The sequence below is a fragment of the Erpetoichthys calabaricus genome, chromosome 7, assembly GCF_900747795.2.
Source record: "Erpetoichthys calabaricus chromosome 7, fErpCal1.3, whole genome shotgun sequence".
NCBI classification, from domain to species: domain Eukaryota; kingdom Metazoa; phylum Chordata; class Cladistia; order Polypteriformes; family Polypteridae; genus Erpetoichthys; species Erpetoichthys calabaricus.
In genome coordinates, this window is record NC_041400.2 from 149,667,821 (window position 1) to 149,688,741 (window position 20,921).

At 35.5% G+C, this 20,921-nt stretch overlaps 1 protein-coding gene across 1 annotated transcript in view; it reads left to right on the plus strand.

Moving 5' to 3' along the window:
• Positions 1-20,921, plus strand: part of dapk1 (death-associated protein kinase 1) — a 219,140-nt gene that overhangs the window by 76,573 nt on the left and 121,646 nt on the right. The window contains exons 3-6 of the mRNA XM_028805545.2: positions 7,513-7,734; positions 15,505-15,643; positions 20,332-20,461; positions 20,859-20,907. Coding sequence (XP_028661378.2) covers positions 7,513-7,734; positions 15,505-15,643; positions 20,332-20,461; positions 20,859-20,907 — 540 coding nt within the window. The remainder of the gene's footprint in view (positions 1-7,512; positions 7,735-15,504; positions 15,644-20,331; positions 20,462-20,858; positions 20,908-20,921) is intronic.

A 20,921-nucleotide genomic window follows, 5' to 3' on the forward strand; every position in this document is an offset into this window, starting at 1 on the left:
ATGAAGGTCAAATGCAATGCATATTGTTTCTTTATTTTCACCTGCAGTAGTAACCTGCTTACCTCATGTACTGTATTTGTTGGATATATTGATCTGATATTCACTGTCTTTTATAGAAAATCCATTATATAATAAGTAGCTGTTGGCTACTATTTTAACAAATAATTACTCTAAATGTTGAACAAGGAAAGATTTTTGACCCATTATTCACTTCAGAACTGCCTCCGCTCATTGATGTTTTGGGTTACCTTTAATTAAAGCTCACTTTGCATTGTGCCATAATATTTAACTTGGATTAAATACAAGTCATTGACTTGGTAATTGCAAAATGCAGATATTCTTCTGCTTGGGCCATTCTATATGAGATGTATTGCTATATTTAAGATTGTATGACCCATATCCTACTAAGCTTTAGTTCTCTGATTATTATTTTTAGTAGAATTTGGAGGTTTAGCCCAGAATCCATTTTAGTCCTTCTACCATGCTTTATGTTGTGATGTATGTTCAAGTATGTATGTTTGTTGTGAGCATTTATCTCATTTGTCCCTGAAACACTCTTTCAGTAGATGTCTGGATTATCTAGAATACTTGTAGTAAACAAGTGAAAAGGACCTCCTCCATTTTCATAATGAATATAATTGTTTTCACCCCAACATATAGCTGAAGCTGAATTACTCAAAAACAGAAGTCAGCTTCCTTGACACCACCGTTCAACTGAAAGACAACACCCTTGTAACTTCTATTTTTCACAAACCGACAGACAGACGGACCTACCTGAAAAATGATAGCTTCCACCCCAAGCATATAAGGCGCTCCATTATTTTCAGCCAAGCAATACGGTACCATCGTATTTGCTCAGACCCAACAGATCGGGATCAACAACTGCAGGAGCTCAGACAAGATTTCATCAAACAAGGTTACACCCCGAAAACAACAGACACTCAAATAAGAAGAGCTACTGCCATACCCAGAGACAACCTTCTGGAATATAAAAACAAAGACAACAAGGATCGCATCCCCCTTGTTGTCACCTACAACCCACATCTTGAAACACTTGAAAAATTATAAAAGAACTTCAGCCAATACTAAACAATGACCAAACACTGAAAAATGTATTTCCTGAACCTCCCCTCCTGGCATACAGACAACCACCAAACCTTCAACAATTAATTGTCCGAGGCTCCCTAAGTGAACCAACAGAAAATGGCACATCTCCATGCCTACAGAAAAGATGCAAAACATGTGCCCACATCTATGATACAGACCGTATAGTTATACCACACTGCCGACTTGAACATCACATCAAGGGATCATTTTCCTGCAGATCATCTAATGTAGTCTACCTAATTTTCTGCATGAAATGTCCTGACACTGCACTCTATGTGGGAGAAACTGGACAAACACTCCGCCAGAGAATGAACTTACACAGGTTCCACATTAAACATGGCAACACAGATGTTCCTGTGGCGGCCCACTTCAACAGCCATGGACACTGTGAGAAGGACTTTAAGGTCACAGTGCTTATGGGCAACTTCAAAACACAGCAAGAGAGAAAAGAATGGGAAGTTAAACTCATGCTAAAATTTAATACTTTACAACATGGATTGAATAAAGACAAGAGTTTTATGGCCAGATATGATGATTGTTTACATCTCTCAGAATGACAGACAACCTGTCTACAGACCCACATTGTTTTGAAAAAACTCATTACAAACTTCAAAAGACTTTGTTGGACAGTTATCTTATCCAGAGATCTTGACAATACATTGTTATTTTCTCTCTTGCTAAATTAACCCTAGCCTGAATGAATCTATTAATTTTTTACATTCAAAATCTCTCATTTAAATATTTACCAATTTTGTTTCTTGTCCTAGAGTGTGTATATAAACATAGGAAACTTCAGTTTCTGTATTACATCTTGCCTGAAGAAGGGGCCTGAGTTGCCTCGAAAGCTTGCATATTGTAATCTTTCTAGTTAGCCAATAAAAGGTGTCATTTTGCTTGGCTTTTCTCTACATTCATAATGGCTAACACGGTACAACACCCTAGTACTACTTGTAGTAAACAAGAAACTGACTGTCTTGTTTTTTGGCAGCAGTGATTTTTCTCTTGGTGTCCTGTCATGCACATTCCTCCACTGGCATAAGGTTCTTTGTGTCTATTATCATCATTTCCATGATCATCCTTTTTGTAATTTTGAATGGTTAGTTTATATCATCCTTAGAAAAACAGACAGAATTATGTTGCTTAAACATATACCTACAAAGCACATTTTAAGACAGATTTTTCTTCTCTCACTGCTCTACTTTTGGATTTACTAACAATACATTTTTGAATAATTCTTCAGCATCTTAAAAGTATTGATCTACTCCTAATCCTGTTTTACTTCACTCTTGTGTCTGTAATTCATGATTTACTTTTAAATATGCCAGAATTGTTCAGCGATACATTGTTCAACAATGTAAAATAAGTGCTATATTTCTGATTTTCTTTTTATTATAACTGCTTTAAAGCCACCCAAAAAGGATACTTTTTAAAATGTTACTTACGCTATGTAGTTTGTAGTGGCCAAGAAAAATTTTTAATCCCCTTGTTTGTGACACATCTGCTGTGGCACAGTAAACAACATCTACCGTTTATGTATAACACAATTTATGAAATAATAAATTAATTGAGAAAGGAGATCCACCCTTTTTCTACATAAGTGGAGACCATTAACAAATTAGATGAGTTGGTGTGACAATATACTTCACCTGAGGAAAATTTAGTCCTATGTTTAGAAAGGGTATGAGTATTCTTGAAATCATACAACTTTGATTTTTATTTTTTAGCAAATTGTTCAAAGGTTTTCAATTTCATTGTTTTGATTTTGCATAATGTACACTGTTTTATGGATCAGCTGACAGTTACCAGTGTGCAAAGAAGCTGTCAATTTTATGTTAAGATATTTTCAGCAATTACTTTTTAAATGAACATACCATTTTTACTAAAATGTAATTGCTCACTGTTTCTCACTCTGTAAAAAAGGAAAGCTCACTAGATGATAAAACATTATGACTTGAAAATTAAACTAATAGTCAAATGGAAAAACAAACAAGGCAAATAACTAATGATTTTAAGTTAATTTATTAAATTTAATATTAAATCTATCATTTGGTTTGTTGTAAAACCAGTGATAATGTAAGTTCCATAGTTAAAGAAAATGAGCATCTCTGAATTCAGTGATTTGCAATGGACATGAATCAGCTGAATTGCAGGATGCAGTTCCACATAAACTTAAATTTGATAACTTAGTTGGAAAATAGATTGATATATATTATACATTTTATTTACTTTGCAAGAAATTTAGCTCAGGCACAAATTTAATCTGTGTATCATTTGTCATTATTATAGATGTTAATAGATAATTGTAAATCATGCATTTTATTTACTTTGCAATTATTATCGTTTATCATTATTAATTATTATAAAGTGTTATTAGATAATTACAAGTGTGTAGTTGTTCATATTAAAAACTAAAAAAAATAATGTGCATGTTCTAGCCCTTGAGGGGAAAAAATACAATAAATGAATATTCAGAAATATACTGTACTTTATCCCTCGCATTGTTTGTATGCTTGCAACATAATGGAGAGCTTTGTAATTCTGTTAGCATTTAATTTTTGAACCTCAAACATCTCGATGCCCACCACAAATGAATTAATGGAGACATCACAGAATCTGCTTTCATTGTTCTTTATTACCCCTTAATCCTCTTGAAATGAACTCCATGTGTACAGTTCTCCTACAGTCAAAGTCTTCCAGCAGTATCTTCCCTGGCAACATTTTTTTCACAGTATCTCTGTAGTAACTTCATTTGCGGTTCATGCTAATATCACCATATTTTGGCATTAGATTATTCATTGCAGGAACCCATCATCCCCATTAGTAGCTGTCCTCAGAAATTATTGGTATTTCATTTGCTGTAATTCCCTAAACAGTCTATGAGCAATATTCATGTACAATACTTGAATTATTTCAGATGTGCTATTTAGTTGTCATCTGTACTTGACAACCAATTAGGCTGTCACCTTCCATCTCTAAACTGCCATTGAGAGGCAAACACAACACTGCTGCTAATGCTTGTCATTGAGTGTCTGCTGTAATATTACTAGTGTTTTGTTGCTGATTTACCTAGAAGGTAACAAAGTTTGATTTTTGATAGTTTCTCAAAAATGAACTTTTTTGCTTTACTGATGCACTCTGCACATTCATTTCTTTCAAGCTCACTGAATAACTTTTAAGTATGTATGAGAAACCAAGTAGACAGAGTTGGTATACCATTGCATGTGACGTCAAACTCCGATCCTAGGGGACTTCTGTGGCTGCCAAGTAACAAGTTACTGCTAATGAAACATACTCTTTTAGTCCCAATTAGATTTTTTTTGCTTTAATTAGAACCCTTGAATTGTTCTTCTTCCCCCTAATTTAGCAGCCCAAACATTAATGAGAATGAGACACAGAGCAAACCAATATCTGTCTGAGAGATATTGACCTGTCCAGGTCCATAAAACATTTCGATGGTGCTCTCTAAATTCAATGAGCAGTTTTAGATAATACTAATAATATATTTTATGTTTGTCATGGCAGAGTTAAATTACTAACAAGCTGTAGAGTTTAATAGCATGTTTCATTAATAACGAGAATTGAATTCTGAAAAAAAGTTTTGTAGCAAAAATGTTGAACCTCCAGGAATTGACCCTGAGCCCCCTGAGTTAGCACTTGCTTTCTCACTTTGCATCTCATTGTTTGGTTAATTCTTGAAACGGTTAAGGGTCCTGAATCATAAAAAACATAGCAAAAGGAAAATGTTCTGTTAACAGCAGTAACTGGTTACTATTTAAAGTGTCTGGAACAAAAAAATCCTTTAACCTGTGCAACCCCCCAGGGTCCAAGTTTGACACCCTAATGTAACACATGTGCCAATAGCTTGTGACTTCAGCAGTGGTCAGACCATTGCTCTTTGACTATAAAAATTAGAGATTTGCAGTCAGCCTGTGTAAAAATAATATACAAGTATTACTGGGATATCTGTTTTCTTTATTCGTACCTTTATTTTAAGATATTTTGGAACAATTTTACATTTTTGTCATTCCCAAATAATTGTATTATTAATAGGCTGTGTTTATGTGTGTGTGTGTGTGTGTATGTATGTATATATATATATATATATATATATATATATATATATATATATATATATATATAATATACAGTGGAACCTCGGTTCACGAACGTCTCGGTACACGTACAAATCGGTTTACGACCAAAAAGTTCGCCAAACTTTTGCCTCAGTTCACGACCACACACTCGGTATACGAACAAGCCAGTTTCCCTCTCGGTTTGTGCATGCCAATTATTTCCGCACGTGTTGCATTGTTCTCGGTCAGACGTGCGTGCTTTTGCTGTGAACTCTTTGTGCTCTATTTCATTTCCCTTCCAGTTCGTATGCGCCGATTACTGTATTTAAGCACGTGTTCAGCCTCTCCCTGTTTACTGTTCTCAGTCAGACGTGCGTGCTTTACCTGTGAACTCTTTGTGCTCTACAGTATTTTGTGTGCTTTTGCAGTTAACCATGTCTTCTAAGCAAGTGAAGAGTGGTGAGAAAAAAGTTTTGCAGAAAATTGATATCGAAGTAAAGAATATTATTGAAAAGTATGAGCGTGGCGTTCGTGTTACTGATCTTGCCGCTGAGTACAAGAATTCAAAATCTACGATTTCGACTATTCTAAAGCAGAAAGAATCTATTAAAGCAGCTGATGTTGCAAAAGGAGTTGCAGCGTTAACCAGGCAAGAGGCCTCAAGTGCTGGAAAAGGTGGAAAAACTGTTGCTAGTGTGGCTGAACGAGAAGCAACTTTCAGGGGATAGCGTAAAAGAGGCAATGTTATGCGAGAAAGCCAGGAAGATTCATGGCGATTTGCTGCAGAACTATCCTTCTACGAGTGGCGAAGTGAGGAATTTAAAGCCAGTAGAGGATGGTTTGAAAAGTTTCGCAAGAGAAGTGGTGTTCATAGTGTGGTAAGGCATGGAGAGGCTGCTAGTTCCGACGCTGAAGCTGCGAAAGAATTGGTGAAAAATTTCACAAAATTAGTGGAGGACGAAGGCTACATCCCGCAACAAGTCTTCAACTGCGACGAGACCGGATTGTTCTCCACCCAGTTCCTCCTCACTTCATGCCAGAACTCGACTCATGCAAGGTTAGTTTTCTTGGTGGTTTATGGTTAGTTTTTGTATTATGGATTTTTCAAATGTTCATTTTTCAGTTTGTAGCGTGAATTGTTGCAATGTTACTTTTCTTGGTTGTTTATTAAATTTCTGATTTTTCAAATGTTCATTTTTTTCCCTGTGCTTAAAACTCATTAAAAAAAAAAGTTTACACAGCGATTGGGTTGTAAGGCTATTAGCGTGAACTCCTGCAATGTTATTTTCTTGGTGGTTTATGGTTGGTTTTTAAATAAAGTTCGGATTTGTTCAAATGTTCCTTTTTTTCCCCCCTGTGCTTAAAACTCATTTAAAAATAGTGTTTACAGCGGTCGGGTTGTAAGGCTATTAGCGTGAACTCCTGCAATGTTATTTTCTTGGTGGTTTATGGTTGGTTTTTAAATAAAGTTCGGATTTGTTCAAATGTTCCTTTTTTCCCCCCTTGTACTTAAAACTCAAAAAAAATAAAAAAATAAAAAAATAAATGTTTACAGCGATCGGGTCATAAGGCTACAGTATAGCGTGAACTCTTGCAATGTTAGTTTCTCTGTTGTTCAAGGTTTTCTCAGTGTTAATCAATGTTTTTACATTTAGTTTACTATTACGCTGTGCATTCTATGGTTTAGTTAACTATATTTCTGCTTAAAAACTTAAAAAAAATATATATATATTTACGTACAGTTCGTATGGTCTGGAACGGATTAATTGTATTTACATATAATCCTATGGGGGAAATTGCTTTGGTTCACGACCAAATCGGTTTACGACCAGAGTTTTGGAATGAATAATGGTCGTGAACCGAGGTTCCACTGTACGTGAAACCAGGTTCTTCAAGTTTTCCCTCAAACTAAAAATAAAACAAGAAAATAATTTGTACACTAAATAATCTTAGGTAAAAGCACCTTTTGTTTAAATTACAGAACAAATTCTGCATATATGGGTCGTGAACAGTGTAACAAAACCAGATTTGACATTGCTTTTGAACTCTTCATTAAAGACCATTTTCAGCTCAGTCAAATGGTAAGAAGGATAGTAATGACATGCAGGTTTTATGTCTTTCAGTTCATTTGGCAGTTTTGTTGTTTATAAGTTTCGTTTGACCAGTGTAAATAAAAAGAAAAAAATAAAAGTAAAAACTCAGTTATTATTTTACTTAGTTTACGGCATAACTTAGTGAGTTTGTTGATCAGGAAAAACAACTTTCAGTTTTGTATATTCTTTTCAGCATTTATTCATGTGTAGCAATGCCACTTCTGTTGTGTTTTCTCTAGTGGACAGTTTGCAGTGGTGAAAAAATGCAGAGAAAAAAGAAGTGGTGTGGAGTATGCTGCAAAATTTATTAAAAAGAGGAGGAGCAAGTCTAGTCGCCGTGGTGTGACCAAAGAAGATATTGAGAGAGAAGTCAGCATTCTCAAAGAGATTCAGCACCCTAATGTCATCACTTTGCATGATGTATTTGAAAATAAAACGGATGTAATCTTAATTCTGGAATTGTGAGTATATGCTTAAAATTAATGTTTTATGGTTTTGTTTCTTCAATTATATTGTTTAATGCAGTGGTTTACACTTATTTTGGCTATTTTTTTTAAATATAGTGCATTTCACAAATTAAATAACTTAAGTTTTGTGTTTTATAGCTAGTATCCCATAATTTGCTACAGTTTTTTTTTTTTCCAGGTACAATTTTTTATAAGAGTGATTAATACATTTGTATTTTCTTATGTAGTGGAGCTCAAACAGAATAGCCTGCTGTCCCATCCCCCGCCTTGACGGAGCTCAGCTCATGGGCAAAAAGTTGTCCCAGCTCAAGCCAAGGCTTCTTATCTACGTGTGACGTGCCTGGAGTTGTTTGGGGTAAATAATACAGTATGTCGTTATTTTGAATACATGCATTTCATGTGTGTTCCGTGTCTACAAAGATCTGGGTAAATGTAGGATTAAAGGAAATGCGAGAAACATACCTAAAGCCGAAACTTTTTCCATGTAATACTAATAATGACAAGAAGTGTATAAAGTGTGAAGATTTTAGTCCAAATATCAAATAAACATGTGCAATTTTATTCAAGAATATAACCAAAGAAAAACTTATTCGATTTACATGTGGCAGTCAATTAGTTAAAAACTCAAGCTCAAATTCAATCAGCGGGGAATTTACACGTATTCTTGAATGCTGCAGAGGTTAGAACTGCTACCTTATAACCTGAAGGTCCCGGGTTCGAGACCGGGCGCTCTGTGTTTTGAGTAGTGAGCTGCTATTATTATTATTATTTCCACAATATAATAAAAATATACATTTGATTTGAGTCTGTAACAACTAGTGTAAATTTTTTTTTTTGTTCTTTAGATAATTTCTCATATTCATACACTTTATACTTCTCATCATTATTAGTATAACATAGAAAAAGTTTCTGCTTTAGGTATGTGTTCAGCATTTCTTGCATTTCCTTTCATCCTACACTTACCGAGATCTTTGTAGACGCGGAACACACATGAAATGCCTGTATTACAAATAACGATATACTGTATTATTTACCCCATACAACTCCAGGCACATCAGACATAGATAAGGAGTCTTGGCTTGAGCTGGGAGAACTTTTTGCCCATGAGCTGAGCTTCGTCAAGGCGGGGGATGGGACAGCAGGCTGCTTACTTCTTGTGCTGATTGATGCATTTACAAAAAAAAAAAAGACACTGATGGTAGAGGTGCGAAGGGATTGAAGATGGGCTGAGATTACAAGGTTTTTCATAGGGTTCAGGAATTCTAGTGTTATATGTATAAAATACATAGTGACACATGAGTCACTGTCCTTCACCCAAAAAACGAGACTGAGTCCAAGGGCTTCAGGATAACCAGCTTTATTCAGTTCAAAACCTGAACAGCAAGGGGTACTTATTGAAACAGGAGCTGCCACTTCACTATACACAGACATAGCAAACAAGCAGTGACATTTACCAGTTGTCTTGCCTTGGCTTCCTTCTTCAGTTCTGGAACAAACAGTCCTCCTCGTCAGGTCAGTTCCATGGCTGGGGTCAGTGGCTAAGATCGGGTTGTCCTGGAGGGGAGGAGACAGAATAGAAAAAGTGGGCCAGATCAGTGGCTAGATTCAAGTATTCCCCACATCAGTTCTTGGCTGATGGACACTTTGGGTGGTGGGGCTGCAAACTTGTAGCTTCCTTGGTGATGCGGCGAACCTGCTGTTGCCTAGCGGCCGTCAAACAACCCTTGATGGATGTATCACCCACATTTCAGCACTGGGGTGGGGGTAGGGGTGTCTTTACAGGTCTCATAATGGGTCTCACAATATAAAATAAATCACAATTTGTGTCGGTTTTACATTATATATGTGTAGAGGGTTGGGGGTGTCGTGCCTTTCCAGACAAATTTAGTATAATGCAAAAGACAATCTTTTGTAGTCTACACAATACACAGTTTTTAAATGATTCATTTATTGAATAAAAAAAGTTCACCAACACCTATATTACTCATGTAAAAGAGTAATTGCCCCCTTGGGGTTATTCAGTCAACCAGTTAACCAAATTTAATTGATAACGTGTAAAATTAGACTAGCCCTATTGAATAAAAAACATCCCTTAAATAGAACCTTTCCTGCAATGTGAAGCTGGCTAAAACGTCTGAACAAGCAGCACACCATGCCTCAATCAAATAAATTCCAGGAAATCTAAGAAAGAAAGCTCCTGAAATATATCAGTCAGGAAAGGGTTACAAAGCAATCTCTAAAACCCTGGGAGTACAGCAAACAACAGTGAGAGCCATTAGCTCCAGATAGAGAAAACATGAAATGTGAAACTTGCCCAGAAGTGGCTGGCCTAGCAAAATTACCCCCAAGAGTGCATAGAAGACTCGTAAGTGAAGTTACAAAAGAACCCATATGAACATAAGGAACTTCAGGCCTCTTTCAATTCAGTTAAAGTTAGCATTCGTGATTACAACGTTAATTTACAAATATACTGTGAAAAATGGTGTCAATGGGACAGCTACAAGGCGAAACCATTGCTAAACATTTGCCAAAAAAAATACTTGATTATCCACAAAGGTTTTGAGATAATGTTTGAGAGAAAAGTGGAACTTTTGGGTCCTGTTACATCTGGCATAATGCTAACACAGCTTTCCACAATAAAAACATAATGCCCACAATCAAACATGATGGTGATACTGTGATTGATGGTTGGTATGGTTGATTTGCTGCTTTAAAGTTGCCATAATTGAAGGAAACATAAATTCAGCTTTCTACCAGAACATCATGAAGGAGAATATGTATATGGTCGTCACTCTGTGATCTGAAGCTCAAGTGCAATTAGTTTATGCATCAGGACAACGACCTGGCAGGTTTTTTGTTTATTTTATTTTGGTATTTTGCATTTATGCTTTGTTAATTCCTTTTTTTAATTTGGGAGTTTTGCTAGGATAGATGTGATTGGCATTTTTTTAAGGGTTTGTACTGTTTATTATTTGTGTGTATCATACAGTATAAGATTTGGTAAGAAACAAGTATTGCATAATTAAAATGCTAATCTATATTTATATTTACACCCGTTAAAAAATACTGTTAAAAAAGCAAAAACATCTAAATACAATAAATGAATATTTTAACAGCAAAATAGTTTTTTTTGGGGGTAAATGGTGAAGGCTACATTTTTTCTTTTTATTGGGTATTATTTAAGGGAACTTTATTTTATTATTTTATGGTCACTAAAGAATCTACAGAATTTCATTTCAAATGAACATTAACCACCTGTGGTCTACAATTTAATTTTATAAATACTACAGTTAGCACTTTTAATATATATAAGTTTTCTGCGTTACTGGTTATGCAGGAGCTTAGTGTATGAATTTTTTTAAAGGGAAAAAGAAATCAGAATTGACCAATTCTAGTAACATGAAATCAGTACCCTAAGTTCTTGTCTATAAGCCGCGGCTTATCTAAGGAAAAAAGTTGTGAAAATGAAAAAATAGAATATCGGCTTATACATAAGTCCGGCTTATACATCCATCGCGGGGGTTGCGTTCCAGAGCCACCCGCGAAATAAGAATATCCGCGAAGTAGAAACCATATGTTTATATGGTTATTTTTATATTGTCATGCTTGGGTCACAGATTTGCGCAGAAACACAGGAGGTTGTAGAGAGACAGGAACGTTATTCAAACACTGCAAACAAACATTTGTCTCTTTTTCAAAAGTTTAAACTGTGCTCCATGACAAGACAGAGATGACAGTTCCGTCTCACAATTAAAAGAATGCAAACATATCTTCCTCTTCAAAGGAGTGAAGCAAACAAATCAATATGTCTGTTTGGCTTTTAAGTATGCGAAGCACCGCGGCACAAAGCTGTTGAAGGCGGCAGCTCACACCCCCTCCGTCAGGAGCAGACAAAGAGAGAGAGAGGGAGAGTTTGTTTTTTCAGTCAAAAATCAATACGTGCCCTTCGAGCTTTTAAGTATGCGAAGCACTGTGCAGCATGTCTTTTCAGGAATCAGCTTTACAAAAGATAGCAACGTGAAGATAATCTTTCAGCATTTTTAGACGAGCGTCCGTATCGTCTAGGTGTGCAAACAGCCCCCCTGCTCAATCCCCATACGTCAGGATCAGAGAAAGCGCAAGAGAGAGAAAGAGAAAAGTAAGTTGGGTAGCTTCTCAGCCATCTGCCAATAGCGTCCCTTGTATGAAATCAACTGGGCAAACCAACTGAGGAAGCATGTACCAGAAATTAAAAGACCCATTGTCCGCAGAAATCCGCGATATATATTTAAATATGCTTACATATAAAATCACAATTTAAATGACCGCTACGCGCTCGTGTTGACTCGGCGACGCCCAGAGCAGAAAGAACGCGCTCCGGCCGCTCCAACCACGCCATGCGGGGAGTGAGAGAGACGCCAATATCTCACACTCTCTCCCCCCTTAAAGAAATTAAATGGGCGCGAGTGAGACCACTGACCTCCCTCCCTTCTATTAGTTATAGGTTATAGTACGTTCGGCTTATCCATGAGTCCGGCTTATCTATGATACGATTTTATTTTAAAAATTCGTATGATTTTTGGTCTCCGGCTAATACATGAGTCCGGCTTATAGACAAGAACTTAGGGTAATTTGTATTGGCCCAAAAAATTAAAAAACTGGCACCCCTATTTAATACTACAGTTTACATTGAAGGTCCTAAGTTAAAATTACAACTCACAAGAACTGATGTATGTAATAAAAAATAGATAATAGCTTGTGTATGATATATTTATTAGCTCACTCAATATAAGAACCAATCACAAGGGCAAAATTTTACTAACCCTCAAGTCAGTTTGGTTTTATCCACACAGTGTAGTCTAATATATTTTACCTCCTTCTAACAAGATCTCATTCTGTTCTCAGGAAAAACATTTGTACTATTGTATCTGTTCATCAGAGTTCAGTTATGAAACAAACAAATTATTTTGAAGTTCTTACGTCAGCTAAAAGAAAAAGACATCCTTTAAAGAAAGGTTAGGACCATGATATCTACCAGTATATGGCTGTGTTTCATAATTATTCCATAGAGCAAGAGGAAAACTCCTATGTGATGTCAAAGTAAACTAACGGATCAGATCCAAGGATGTCCAAATCCTGTACCTGCAGATGAGGTCCATAGTCACACCACAGCGGTCGAAACCAAGTTAATTAGCAATAATACTCATGATAGCATAGTCAGAACACAAACTTTTCTCAGCGTTAAAATAAATTGATGTTTTTTAAAAATCCATTTCTGTGTCATTTTTGAAAAACCCAAATGTACCTCGAAGAAAAGCATATTTCTACTTAGAAAGTTGAATTATACTAAATAATACTTTAGGAAACAGCCTTGGTTACATATTTCAACAATTAGAATACAGCCAGGTTAAATTAATTTGCTTAGTATCACATGACTGCATTTTCATGTACAGTACCTGTACTGTATGTATATTCCAAGATTAACATATTTTTGCCATCATTCTAAATAATTGTTTTGAATTTCTCTCGACTTTTTTAAAAAATGTTTCTATGGCAACATCCAATTGTATAATTAGTTTGTTTTGGCTGACTAGAAAAAAGCCTGTACAGTTTAGGTCGGTAATAAATGACCTCTACACAGGAGTCTTGCTCTTGGCTGATTCTAGGATAAACTGGTGTAGATGTGGATGTGTGTACATGAGTGCATCACATATGATAATTTACCCTTCCTCTCCAAGGTGCACTAATGGCTTTTGCATTATTCCCACTGCTATAGGGGAATTGATACTCCAGACTTAGTTTTTTCCTCCCAGTACAGTAAGTGTTAATGGTTTACTAAGAATGTTGTCTATAATGCCAGTATTGTTCCAATATGATAAAACAGACAGAGATACAGTAGTCTTATATATGTTGAGTAGAATGCCTTGTTAAGTACATCTTCCATTTGTAAACTGGTACTGTAAAGGTCTGTTTTCACAAAAAGACTAAAATGATTGGGAAGTATTCTTAGAATGCATATGAGTAGTTCGTATACACCTGATATCAATTAAAGTGTCTCTGATTGATTTGGCTTCTCGTGTAGAGTTATTCTGATATCCTCTCGGTTGTAACATACTCCAAAAGACATGGTCTGCAAAGAGCTTTCAAAACATGAAAATAAATCAGAAACTGTTCAATGAAAAAAGGAATAAAAAGTGTGCACACCCTTTAATAATCAAGGAACAGGCTGCTTTCAGAATCAACCAGTCACAATAAGTCTCATCTCAAATAGTAGTTAGTATACACCTGATATCAATTAAAGTGGCTCTGATTGAACTCAGATAAAATTTGGCTGCCTTTAGAATTATTTTGATATCCTCTTGGTTGTAACATACTCCAAAAGACATGGTCCGCAAAGAGCTTTTAAAATATGAATGGGATCTCATCGTTAAAAGGTGTAAATCAAGACAGGGGTACAAAAACATATCCAGAGCATTAAACATCCCATGCAGCACAGTGAAGACTGTCATCAACAGGTGGAGAAAATATGGCTTAAAAGTGACTCTACCAAGATAAGCACATCCCGCCAAGACTGATGAGAAGACGAGGAGAAAACTGACCAGGGATGCCACCAAGAGGCCTACAGCAACATTAAAGGAGCTACAGGATTTCCTGGCAAGTACTGGTTGTTTCCTACACATCACAACAGTCTGCTAGATTCTGCATATGTCTGGGTTGTGGGGTAGGGTAGCAAGACGAAAGCCTTTTCTCACAAAGAAGAACATCCAAGCCCAGCTAAACATTGCAAAAAGGTATGCCTAGTCTCCCATAGCCATGTGGAAAAATGTATTATGGTCTGATGAGACCTAGGTTGAGCTATTTGGCCATAATCTCAAAAGGTATGTTTGGCACAAAAATAACAGCACATCTTCTAAAGAACACCAAACCCACAGTGAAGCATGGTGGAGGCAGCATCATACTTTTGAGGCCGCTTTTCTTCAGCTGGAACTGGGGCTTTAGTCAAGGTGGATGGAATCATTAATAGCTCCAAGTATCAGCATGACAATGAACCAAACCATACATCAAAATTAACAAAATAATGGCTTTATCAAATGGAATGGCCCAGCCAGTGCCCAGACCTTGATCCAATTGAAAATCTATGGGGTGGCCCAAGATCTGTGCACAGGAGATGCCCTCATAATTTGACAAATTTGGAATTTTTTTTCAAGGAGGAGTGGGTAAAAAAGTCCACATGTGCCAAACTGATAGACTCTTACCCAAAGAGAGTCAATGCTGTAATAAAATCAAAAGGTGCTTCAACTAAATATTAGTTTAGGACGTGTGCGCACTAATGCAACCAGGTTTTTGTAAGATTTTATTTTTCCTTTTTTTCACTAAACCGTTTCCGACTTGTTTTCACCTTCTTTGTACAGATTGCAATTTTGCAATAAAGGTGGATTAAGTTCTGACAGGATTTATCTTGGCTTTATTTATTATTATTCAAAATCTGTAATTTTGGAAGGGGTGTGCAGACTTTTTATATCCACTGTACATGTACAGTCTTAGTTTAAAAGATAAGATCCTACTGTTTCATTTGTGGCAGTTCTGTATAACATTTAGCATAATAAAACTTTAAGTAATTATGCTAAACTAGTAACACAATGTAAATGAGCCTTTTTATGTTTAACAGTTTTGGAAATGAATAGATCACTTTTGCAAAAGGCACAACTGTTAAAGTTTAAATATTTTTTTTTTAATAGAATTTACAAATGACAAAAAAATTGGATTTAATTGTCTTCCTTATAGAGTTGCAGGAGGAGAACTTTTTGATTTTCTGGCTGAAAAGGAGTCCCTTACGGAGGAGGAGGCTACAGAATTTCTTAAACAAATTCTAGATGGAGTACACTATCTGCACTCAAAACAAATTGCACATTTTGATTTGAAGGTATGACGTTTAAATAGCTTGTACAAGATTACATGTATTATACTGTGGATTTCTCTATTGTAATAAAATGTAAAAACATTTATATCATAGGTCTTTACACTAATATGTGACATTAATGATTGTAGTTATTAATTATAAAAAGTATTGAAAAGATTTCTAATTGCTGATTTCATGTATCTATGTGAAATAGCCTGAATTGATTGCACACATGCGTTGCAAGTCTCTTGGACTATGTGCTAACAAAAAGGCATACTTTAAATTGACCATGTGATAATAGAACTTGTTTATTATACATGGAGTGAGTGGCAGTGACTAGTATTTTAAGTCAATAAATATTGTTCTTGCATGACAGTCAAATTTTAAAGAGGACTGTCGAGGAAGGATATTAATCTGAGAGAGTGCCTTGTCTCTACATCTTGCACACAATTTCAGAGAATGCTAATACAGCACATCAGAAGGTGAAAGCATAGCAGAATTTGAAAATGTACTCTGGTGCCCATGGTTTAAAAAATGTTAATGACTCTAAAATTAAAACAAATCTGCACACTGCCCAATTTAAATTATTTCTAGGTTTGTTTTCATTTGTAAATTTAACTAGCTGAATTTTTGTCTAAATCATCACTGTATGTATAATATCCTACAGTATAAATGAAACTGTAGTGTGTTTAGTGAATTATCTGGATGTATTACATGTTAATCTTTAAGTGATCTTAAGAAACAGGGCTTTGGATAGAAAGTGTCCAATGGTTTTTACATAGTGGAAATAATACTAATCATTGCTACTGACACATTGTTCTTATTTATGACAGGATATAATGGAAAGCTTTGAAACTTACAACACATTCTAATTTGTAGTGAGTTTAAATTATCAATTAATTGATGATTCCCTATTTAAATTCTAAATACATGTATTTATTGTGTTTTGATGTGCATTTCTGTTGTGCTTGCCACCATCACTTATGACATTTTACATTTTACCTCCACTCCTAAAGGATCATGCATAAATTTCACAGGATGATGTGTTCTGTTAGTGAATCAATTTCTTGAGACTAGTGTCCATGTCATTTTTAATTCTGATGCAGATAACCACTGTTATACATGTTTTGGTAATCCTGTACACAGTACATGAAAGTGATAGTGGGATATCAGTATAGTGTCATTACAGCCAGAGTAGTGAAATTTTACTGCACAATGAAAAGCTTACTTGTATACTGCACAATTTAAGATTAGCAAGAGTTGGAGTTTTAAGAGTATTATTTACATCTTCTTGGTTGTCTAAGGCAGTAATGTTGCTGGCATGCCTTATAAATTACTCCGGGTAAGAGAATGATTGGGATAGCACAGAAAAATGAAACAGCTTACCTTGTGTACCCTCTGTGCTTCCTGAAGTCAACAATTTCCTTTGTCTTGCTGATTCTGAGAGATGTTTCTGACACTATGCAACAAAATGTATTGAGTATACAGCTCTGAAGGAATAGACAGAAATTTCATACTGCAAAAGCTCAATAGGCTAATCGAATGGTCAAGAAGGTATTCAAATGTTCTAAGTAGTGCTGGGCGATATGACCAAAATTCTATATCACAGTATTTTTCAAAATTATATCGGTTTCACGGTATAGGACGGTATTTTTTTTTCCCCATGCATGAGTGGATGTTAATCACATTTTCCACTACAATTACTGGCTAAGAATAACCTATTCCACTGTCATGAGAATTGTACATTGTACAAAAAAACATTTTAATGTACACACAAGTATTAATACGGGTTTGCATGGTCCCATAAAGTGATAGTTTTCAAGGGGGTGGCACTAATGAAGAGAAGGAATCGTATTGCATGACAGATGCAGTCAAAATATAGAGCCTTTTTATTGAACAAAGTTTGCAAACAACCTAAACTAAAATTTTGACAACATATTTTCAACCATCCAAAGAGGCATTTAGACGTAGTAAAATATCCAGAGGTGCTTGTCAAAGGTTGCACTGCACTGAACATGTCTTGAAAAGGAATAAATAGTAAATATTTTCTGTAAAACAACTACACTTTGTTAATGTTAACAATTCTGTCCACTGACACGTTAAAGTGACTTTTTAAACAACTTTACCATCATTAAACTGCATAATATTTAAACTAATAAATAATAACAATACAATAAATAATAGTGCATCTTCCAGTAATAATACTATTCCTTCCAAGACTTCAAAGCCCAGGTGCATTACACAGTATTCACTAAAATAAAATAAAATTAAACAAGTGCAACTTGGTGATGACATCTTTAGCAACTGAACCATCATTAAGGCAAACTGCATTAATATGGACCTTGCTTCAAGCTAAGCTGTATACATAAATAAACTGAAACTGGCATTTATAATGCTATTTGTGGTGTAGCCCTATGGAAGCGTATTAGGGCCATGGTGAAGTAAAAAAAAAAATACGGACACAGTGAAGGAAAAAAAAAGTATATGTCGAGTTTAAAGTCGACATTTCCACTTTATTCTCATAGTTTATTTTGTCATTAAAGTAGAATGTCGTAAACTAAACTTCATCCTAAAATTAATATTTAATTTACTAGATTTTCTCAAACCCCGTCATAAGTTAATGTAGCACATTAAATGCTTTGTGTTAAGTGTTCCCCGACCCAGTTGTTAATCGCTACGTGCTTCTTAAACTGACTTCCTCTGCACTAAGAGGAGGCTCTGGCAGCGATCGCCATATAGAATACATTAACTTCATGATATTCCAGCTCTCTGAAAATGTAGAATGCTAAGATAAATTTTCATGGTGAAATGCATTAAAGCAGGTATTAAACATGCACGGTAGTGCTGGTCCCTAGCAGTAAGGGGTCCCCAGGTGTACGTTCAGTGTAGAGAACTTTATGGCAGGTGTGACGAGGCTCCAAAAAACTGGATGTATGAATGGGTATCGCACAGGTTTAACTTAAATATTGTGTAAATATTGGGTTTGTGATCTGGTGGTCGGAGACATGAACACAGAATTCAATGGATGTTCTTCTGAGTGGGCTTTCTTTATTGCATGCGTGCTGTACCAAACCCGCAGTTCCTATCTTTCCTTTTTCTTTCTCCACAAAACCAATCACCACACGATAAATGTCTTTGTGAAATTAAACCTAGTTATAAACTTAGACCACGAAGTGTGCAGAACTTTAAAAAAATCTTCGTTATACATGTTTAATTATGCCATCCATTCAGGGTTGCACCCATTTCATCAAGCATTGTGTGCGAGGCAGGAGCAAATCCTGAACGTGGCGCCAGCACATCGCAGGGTGAATACAAGCAATACATACACTAGCAGGGTCAATATAACATAACAAAACCCTCACATCCTACGTGACTTTGAAAAAAACTGAAGCACGCCGAGTAATCCCACCAGAAAACATGCAAATTCAAGGCAGGGAACACCTGGGACCCCCTTGCAGCGACGCAGCAGTGCATCCTCAATGCCACCGAACCCCCACATGATTAATACATGCTTTAATGCATTTCATCATGAAAATGACACCAAGTATTTATCTTAGCATTCTAAATATTCAGGGAGCAGGAATATCATGAAATTAATGTATTCTGTGTGGTGGTTGCTGCCTGCGCTTCCTCTTAGTGCAAGAGGAAGTCAGTTTAAGAAGCACATAGCTTCATAACTTATGACGGGGTTTGAGAAAATCTATTAAATATTCATTTTAAGATGAAGTTTAGTTTACAATGTTCTACTTTAATGACAAATTACGAGAATAAATTAAGCATGTCGTCACACTATTACACAGTACCCAGGTACATTACACAGTATTGAAAAAAAAATAAAACAAGTACAACTTGGCTTGCAGTATTATCCAGTAGTATAGAAACAGTATTCACACAGTTGAACATAATGGTCTACATCCGACCTTTTAAAACCAAAGTATCTCCAGACAACAGACGCGGCTCTTTTTTTCGGCAAAAGTACTTCTGTGTCATCCTGTTCAACTTTATCGTCTGCTACAGCTTCAGTTTCAGAATGTTCTCTGTCCATTTTCACCGTTCAGTACCTCCACTAACACGCGGTGCAGCAGTGAAAAAGGTCCCCCCTTAAACAGTTTTCTGCTGCGCCACGTTTCGACGTTGTTTAGGCTGTTTAAACCGGTGTTGCGGTATAAGAAAAATCCATATCATAACAAAAATAAAAACATTTTTTGGTATGAACCGGTATACCGCCTAGCACTAGTTCTAAGAACAAAGTAACGTAAATAAACATGCATTTCACTTTTGCATTTTCTGAAATTACTTATTTTAAAATCATGGGGAGCCGGAGCCTATCCCATCTACATCAGATGAAAGGTGTGAAGCAGTCCTGGTCAGGGTGCTATGCAAAATATTTGTGAGAGGAAGTATGGAACACTTTCTATTCTTTTCTATTGGAGAAGGTTTAACCAAAGTTTAATATCCTTAACTAGATATATTTTGAAAACTGTAACTGATTAAATGTGTTAAACATGTAATATCTTTTGAGATGAGATGTACCATTAAGCAAACAGGATGTCCATTTGTACCATTCTAGATGTATATGCTTATTTTTGTTAAAAATATATATTTGTTTTACCTTTTCTAATGAATAGCATATTAAACACATTTTAACATGTGCCGTTTAATGCAGTATATAACCATAATTATATATGTGTATGATTCATTCTTTTCAACAGCCAGAAAATATTATGCTGCTAAATCGCAATGCCCTTCATCCTCGAATTAAACTTATTGACTTTGGATTGGCACATAAAATTGACTTTGGCAATGACTTTAAAAACATATTTGGAACACCAGAGTTTGTAGGTTAGTTTTCATATTTCTTCTTTTCTACACAACTGTTCCAGCAAAAGATTAACATTTTTTATTGAAAAAAGTGTTTGTTGCAAACACTCTTTATTATATTAATTTTAAAAAAAGTCTTTAAAATTTAAAATTACAAAGCCGTCCTACATTTTTCATTAAGAAATAAAATTTGGGTTTGAAATACAAAGAATACAAATTATTAATAAAATGCATTTTAATATCAAATGGAATTATTTACTGTAAAATTCTGTGAGTGGTTATTGCTTTCAGATGAAGTTGAATAGCATCTGCCTAGTCAAATGTAAGCTGTCACCTTCTTATACTGAGTTTTTTGTTTTCTGTTAAAGCTATTAACATTTTGATATTTGTGTTTTTCTTTTTTTTTTTTTTTTTTTAGCTCCAGAGGTAGTAAATTATGAGCCTCTTGGTCTTGAAGCAGATATGTGGTAAGTTCATTGTT